The following is a 7,181-nucleotide window of genomic DNA, read 5'->3' as shown; positions in this document are numbered from 1 at the left end:
GACGCTGAGCTATGAACAGCGATTGGTGTCAAACAGAAGCGTACTTTTTGTTTTGCTTGGACGCCGACGACATTTCAGGGTGTATGTGCGTTAACGCGTTCCGTCCTTGGTATACTTGCCGTAGCAACTGATGCGTAGAGAGGAAATGTGTGCAGCTTGGTAATGAAGTAAACTATCGGGTAATTCGAGCAGCGAGCAGAGGGGAGGAATGGCGCGTCGTGCCCCAGCCCCTTGTTCTCAGAAAAGCGGCTGAATTAGCGGGAGGGATCACCAGATCAGCAGCGCATGTTGGGCCCGAAGATGACTCAAATTTTCGAACAGTACACGGCACGGACCGTTTCGCAAAAGCCCTGCCTTTCATTCTTCTTCATTTGAGCGTTTAAACAGCACCAGCACTTTCTTTTCGCAAGCAGCAATATGGCCGAGACGCAGGAACTAACCCAAGCTACCGAGAACATGTCTCTGGAGCAGAACATCACGCCGTGGGAGGTCGAGGGCGCCGTGGTCGACGGTGTGCAGCAGGCAATTGACTACGACAAGCTCATTAAGCAGTTCGGCACGCGCAAGATCGATGACGCTCTGCTGGAGCGGTTCGAGACGGCCACGGGGCAGAAGCCGCACCTGTATCTGCGGCGCGGAATCTTCTTCTCGCATCGCGAGCTGGAGAAGATCCTCGAGCGGTACGAGCAGGGCAAGCCGTTCTACCTGTACACGGGGCGTGGGCCGAGCCGCGGGCACATGCACATTGGACATATGATGCCGTTCATTTTCTGCAAGTGGCTGCAGGATGTGTTTGACTGCCCGCTTGTGGTGCAGCTGACTGACGACGAGAAGTTCCTGTTCAAGAATGACCTGACGCTGGAGCAGGCGAACGAGTATGCGTTCAACACAGTGCGTGAAATCGCCGCGATCGGCTTCAAGCCCGAGAAGACGTTTATCTTCTCGGACATTGAGTACATGGGCGGTGCGTTCTACCGCAACGTCCTGCGCATCTCTCGCATGGTCACGTACAGCACGGCCAAGGCGTCGTTCGGATTCAAGGAGAGCGACCACATTGGAAAGATCCACTTCCCTAGCATTGAGGCGGCGCCAGCCTTCTGCTCGTCATTCCCCGACATCTTTGGCGAGCGCAAGGATGTGCCGTGCCTGATCCCGTGCGGCATCGACCAGGACCCGTACTTCCGCCTGACGCGCGACGTGTCCCAGCGCCTGAAGCACAAGAAGCCATCGCTGATCCACGCGCGCTTCCTGCCGGCGCTGCAGGGCTCGACCTCCAAGATGAGCTCGTCGAACGATGTCTCTGCCATCTTCATGAGTGACACGCAGGCGCAGATCAAGAAGAAGATCAACCGCTATGCCTTCTCAGGTGGCCGCACGTCGCTGGATGAGCACCGCATGTACGGCGGCAACCCCGACGTCGACGTGCCGTTCCAGTACCTGACGTACTTTTTGGAAGACGACAAGGAGATTGAGGACCTGGCCGAGGGTTACCGCAAGGGCGAGATCACGTCGGGCGAGATGAAGGCAAGGTGCATTGCTGTAATCCAGGAGTTTGTTGGCAAGTTCCAAGAGCGCGAGGCCGCCATCACCGATGCCGACGTCAAGAACTTTATGGACCCGGTGTATCCGCGCCCGTACACGGCTTTGGCCAAGAAATAGAGCATTTTTGGTATAGAAAAAGACCAGTCAAAGATAGCTACCGCATTGTATTTGCAACTGGAAAAGAAGGAAACTAGAGGCTCTGCGAGCTGGCGAACGACTGGCACTGCTTCAGCATATCGAGGTAGTACTGGCACGACGACATGTCGTTGTTGGTGCTCTCAAGGCAGCGCGTGAACGCCTTGGCGTCGGCATCACACGAGCGCACACCCTGGAAACGACTGAGCATGCTGGTCATAGCTAGCAGCCTGCGGGGCAGTCTGCTGCTGGGCAGGCTGAGCCGCCTCGCTGCTGCCACCTCCGCTGAACATACCGGTGACGGCGGCACCCTACACAGATCACAGGGGGGAAATCATCAGCAGAACAGAGATAAGGGCTGCATCAATCGAATATCGTGGAACACGTTCTGAAAATAATTCGCGCGGAGTACTTACGACTGTGTGGCCAATGGCAGAGCCGACGGCGACACCACCGGCGGTGGCAAGCCATCTGGGCAAAGAGACCCGGCTGCTGGGGCTGGGCGGCCGCGGCAGGAGCGGCGGTAGGAGCGGCGGCAGGCGCGGGATGGTGGGCAGCCGGCGGGGGGGCAGCCATGGTGTGGGCCTCACGGCGGGGAGGAGCCGACATGGGGCGGGAAGAACGTCCACGAGAGCGAGCCATTTTTACAAAAAGAAGAAAAGGGAAATGTGAAATTGAAGTGACTGTTGGAGAAACAAAGAAAGCCAAAGCACTCCCCAGGACAGATGCGTGGCCAGTCACCCGTTTATACCCAGGAACCTGCCTGCCAAGAATCACGGACTGCCTGCGGCTTTCTCGCAGCAACGATTACGCATAAGACGCAGTCGCTGATGACTAAAAAATTAACCGAACCGAGCTGCCATGATCGAGCCGGCCCGATTTCAGCGAGACCATCTCGCCGTGGGCTAGTCACAGTTCAGGGTGCGTCTGATCTGGGCTGTGCGCCAGGCTCCTTGCCAGGCATTAACGCCACGTAGCCGTTGCACTACGCTCTTCTATATTGCAGCCCACCCGCTGACATGTGCTAACAATAGATGCACTAGAGCACAGCGCGACTGACCTGCACCATGCATGGGATGCTCTGATGTTTGCGGAGAGGGGTCGATGAGCGGACTTTGGCCGAGGCCTGCAGATGTCAACATCGCACCTATTGTTGTCTCGTAAACACCCCCGGACTTCTCAGTTTCGCCTTTTTAGCTTGATGTCCCCCGTCTGACTTATTTGCACACTCTATTAGTACACTTGTTTTAGCCAGAGATGGAGGAGCTCGAAATTCTTCCCAGAGATGCGTACCTGCACCCTATCAGCATCACCCGCGCCCCTTGCACCATCCAGTGGTGGTTTTCAACAAAGCGCAAGAATATCGACTTTGGCCTGTTTTACCGCCGGGCGCCAGCAGCCGGCGGCTACAGCGACGATGGGCGCATCCGCACACCTTACGCCGCTCGGAACCATCGGCAAAGCAGGTGGAATTTCGACTGCCGCAGGCAGCACCACAGTGACCCCAATACCGACGCCCAAAGTGGCTGGCACAGCATCGTTCCGCGGCAAAAAGAATCCCTCATCGGCATCTTCCGGCCAGCTGGCCGAGCCGGACGTGCGGACAGCGAACCTGGCCCGATCACAGAACGACCTGGCGGCGAAGCAGCGCGGAGGGTATTTCAAACTGCAAGACAAGAATGTGACCGAGCTAATCCCGCTCAAGCACTACGAGTCATCGAGGTCGACCATCAAGGGCTCGTGGAACGCGGCCGAGCCCGGCACATACATTTTGTATTTCGACAACTCGTTCTCGAAGAACACCTCCAAGCGGCTCTCTATGTGCGTTGCCGTCAAGGAGAAGGCAACTGAGGCTACCGAGGACGTCCCAGCCGTGGTTCAGAGCGGATGGCTGTTGAAGAAGAAGCGCAAGAGAATGCAGGGATGGGCCAACCGCTGGTTTTCACTACAGGGTCGCTGGTTGTCGTATTCGACGACTGAAGGCGGTGTTGTGCGCTCAAAGGTTGACATTGTTAACGCAGTCGTGTCGATGTCCAAGGAGGACCGCATCGTCATTGTCGATGGTGACGAAGGATTCATGCAGCTGCGTGCCCTCAGCGATGACGATTTCAGCTCCTGGGTCACAGCCTTCCAGAATGTCAAAGACCAGGCAGCCCAGCATCCAGCGACTGTGACCATATCAACAGACGCCGGATTCAACAATTCCACCCAGCTCCGCCCGCCTGTTACCTGCGATACCGTCCCGCCGGCAGCGACTGGCGGAGTGAAGGCAGACAGCCGGCATTTGCAGCTGCTGCAGGCCAGCATGGATGATTCTATCAGCCAGCTGCAGAGGCTGGCTAATAATGTCGGCAGCATTCCAGTCGCAACATTCCAGAGCCAGGCGCTCATGTACCTGCGTCTGCTCAAGGATAACGCCAGCATCCTGATTCACCACCTGTCTGACCACGAGGTGGCAGTGCAACAGCAGGAGCAGTCGGACCGTCAGGACAGCCAGTCCCAGGTGTCAAACCTCATTGTGTGCAGAGATACCGGATCCGCACCACCCACCATCGCGCACACAGACTCGCGCATGTCGTTCCTGTCTGCCTCCGGGTCCGACATATTTTATGATACAAACGAGGTTCTGGAGGTTGCACACGAGGATCTCAAGCTGTCGCCGTCACCCAAGTTGTCGCCAACAGACGTGGCCCGCACGTTGTCTGAGGCCCCAGCTTTTGAGTCACCTGTTGCTGGCAAGATCCCCGCCATCACTACCAATGGAAGCCCCGGGTCCACCTCAGATGGCGGCACACCTACGTTGGACCCTAGCATCACCCCGACCTCCGGACAGGACGATGCCGACAGCATCAGCGACAGCGACAATGACGACGCGTTCTATGGAGGCAGCGCAAACCACAGCAGCACCAACCGCAATATCCGCATGCACCGCGATCTGATCCGCGACCCCGATTTTGTCGAGGCCATGGTCAAGCACCGGCTGGCGTCGCCGCGCCCATCGACATCTGAGCCATACCCTGAATCTCCTTTGAAACAGGATCAGGACACGGAATACACGGATCTTGACAATAGGCCCGAGGTTACGCTGGACCGTGTCAAGGACCAAATTGTTGGCCACGAGCCACGCACAGAGCTCCCGGCGATAATGTGCGAGGCGAACGTCAGTCTGATCTCAATTCTGCGCAAGAACGTCGGCAAGGACCTGACCAGCATTGCAATGCCGCTGGTTATGAATGAGCCCATCAACGCGCTACAGGCGCTGTGTGAGGAGCTCATGTACAGTCGCATTTTAGCCAGGGCCGACGAGATGGGCGACAGTATTGATCGACTGATGTATGTTGCAGCTTTTCGCTATCAGTACACTGTCATCAAAGAAGCACCGCGCTGAGCGCAAGCCCTTCAACCCGCTTTTGGGCGAGACGTATGAGAAAGTCGATCCGCACATGGGCTTCCCGCTTTGTGTCTGAGAAGGTCTCGCACCACCCACCGGTCATGGCCTGCTACGCAGACTCGCCCAACTACCGTTTCTGGCAAGATTCGTCGGGCAAGAGCAAGTTCTGGGGCAAGTCGATGGAAATGATCCAGACGTCGAACGTGCACATTGAGCTGCTGAAACACGGCGATCACTTTACATACGGCAAGCCCTCAGCGTTGGTTCGCGGTCTAATCACTGGCAATCGCACCGTCGACTTCACTGGCGAGATGCGGATCACCAACCAAACCACTGGGGACTACTGCACTGTCCACTTCAAGGAGGGCGGCATGTTCAGCTCGTCCAACGACATGGTTGAGTGCACCTGCACCGCAAAGGGGACGGCAAGGTTGACCGCGTTTTGCGCCGGGCAACTGGCCAACGCAGCTGCGGCACGAAAAATCCACCACAAAGTCTGACATACTCTGGACGGCACTTGGCGGCTGCCGCCCAACGCTGACAAGTACTACAGCTTCAGCTACTTCACCATGTGCCTGAATGAGCTGGTCGCAGCGACAGCCAAGTCTCTGCCGCCCACCGACACGCGCTTCCGCCCCGATCAGCGTGCATTACGAAGAGGGCCGCCTGCAGGATGCCGAGGAGACCAAGCATGAGTTGGAGGAGGCACAGCGGGAGCGCAAGCGCGAGCGGGACGCCAAGGGCGAGGAATGGAAGACAAAATGGTTTGAGGAGCGGGAAGATCCATACAGCGAGACAGGCAGGTCGTGGCAATACAAAGGCGGGTATTGGGATGACCGTGCAAACCACACGTTTGATCCTGCCGCCAAGCTGTGGTAATATCCATCTGCTTTCTGTGAATTCCTTTAATAGATTCATTAATTCAAGCTGGATAGCCGAGTAAAGCACAGGAGTAGACGTGATGTGAAAAGTACGGACCCGGGTAACGTTTGCGGGCTTGTAGCAGCATTGGCTTCGAGTTCTTTTGAGCAAACGACACGGTTCTGCAAAAACCCTGCTGAGCCCGGAAGCTAGAGACCTCCGTGCTTCCCATTCAGTGCCCAAGCAATGGCAGAGCTGCCTACCTCCCAAGTAGCTGGTGGTGATCGTATGTGGATTGACGTGGATCACATGGTCGCCATCTGCGCGTTTGGCCGTTTTGTTTGACCATGCCTACGATCTGTGTTGCGAGTTTTTTTTTATACAGAAGAGGCAATTCGGTGGACGTGTTCTGTTCGGAATAGTGACTGTCCAATATAAAGAACATGTTTGTCTGCACGACTCGAGTACTGAATTTGCTACCTTAAATAGATAACGCAGCCGTTGTTGTGTTGTCTACAGAGAGAGATACATACATATAATGTGCCTAGGATCGGTAGACAATACTTTGCCGAATCTACCAGTATTTACCAGTCTTAGCATCCTCCTCCACATCCAACCACACTTTCTGCTACCTATAAAACCAAAGCCTACTTTGTTTGAAGTCTGAATTATTGATCCCCACGAGTAACAAGGCTTCTATCATCTCCAACGATGATGTTGAAAAGGGTGCCGCTGCTCCTACCAACATCGACCATCTGGCACCTGATGAGGAGCGCATCATGACGACCTATCTTCGCAAGACCAACATGCGGCTCCTTGTCTTCCTTTGCTTCGAGATAACCTGTACACACAACAGAGTTGCTCGCACAGCCTTCATCCTTATCCTTCCCATTTTCACTACGCCTGCCGTCGTCGTCGGGCCAGCTTGGCTTAATGCCAACATGCGAGGCACAGATCATAGTGCCATGACCAATGCATTGGCCGGTGCGGCCTCAACACTGGGGGCATTTGTCAGCAGTTATGCGTACCTCAACACCAATCTCCCGCCCTACATTAAGAGCAACTTGTCCAACTTTGCCATGTTTGGCACCGCTATCATCGGTAGCATTATCCTCCTGCTAAACTTCAAGCATGAGAACTACAGCGCGAAACAAAGGCTGTCGATATCTCCAGGCTCACTGAAGAGGAGGTAAAGGAGCTTGGAAACAACATCCTTCCTTCCGTTATGCTCTTTAGCTTCATAACTCTAGCA

The 7,181-nt window shown here is 55.6% G+C and overlaps 2 protein-coding genes across 2 annotated transcripts; both read left to right on the top strand.

Annotated features, from left to right (window-relative positions):
* Positions 1-2,850: 2,850 nt before the first annotated feature.
* DL89DRAFT_272765 (uncharacterized protein) lies at positions 2,851-5,999 on the top strand. The gene is made up of 19 exons (XM_040889009.1): positions 2,851-3,143; positions 3,169-3,199; positions 3,233-3,274; positions 3,305-3,570; positions 3,592-3,629; positions 3,660-3,688; positions 3,716-3,733; positions 3,761-3,916; positions 3,947-4,024; positions 4,055-4,068; positions 4,099-4,182; positions 4,204-4,363; positions 4,385-4,837; positions 4,865-4,938; positions 4,960-5,010; positions 5,036-5,136; positions 5,186-5,498; positions 5,622-5,672; positions 5,713-5,999. The coding sequence occupies exons 1-19, from the start codon at positions 2,935-2,937 to the stop codon at positions 5,945-5,947; spliced, it is 2,403 nt and encodes an 800-aa protein (XP_040739158.1). The 5' UTR covers positions 2,851-2,934; the 3' UTR covers positions 5,948-5,999.
* A 709-nt stretch (positions 6,000-6,708) lies between these two features.
* Positions 6,709-7,122, top strand: DL89DRAFT_262832 (uncharacterized protein; the record flags this gene model as incomplete). Its single annotated transcript, XM_040885876.1, has 1 exon — positions 6,709-7,122. One exon carries the CDS (start codon positions 6,709-6,711, stop codon positions 7,120-7,122), a length of 414 nt encoding a protein of 137 aa, XP_040739157.1.
* Between the last annotated feature and the right edge of the window lie 59 nt (positions 7,123-7,181).

Source organism: Linderina pennispora (genome assembly GCF_002104995.1).
Source record: "Linderina pennispora strain ATCC 12442 chromosome Unknown DL89scaffold_130, whole genome shotgun sequence".
Lineage (NCBI taxonomy): Eukaryota > Fungi > Kickxellomycota > Kickxellomycetes > Kickxellales > Kickxellaceae > Linderina > Linderina pennispora.
The sequence above is the reverse complement of the archived record's forward strand: the minus strand, read 5'-3'. Positions and strand labels throughout refer to the sequence as shown.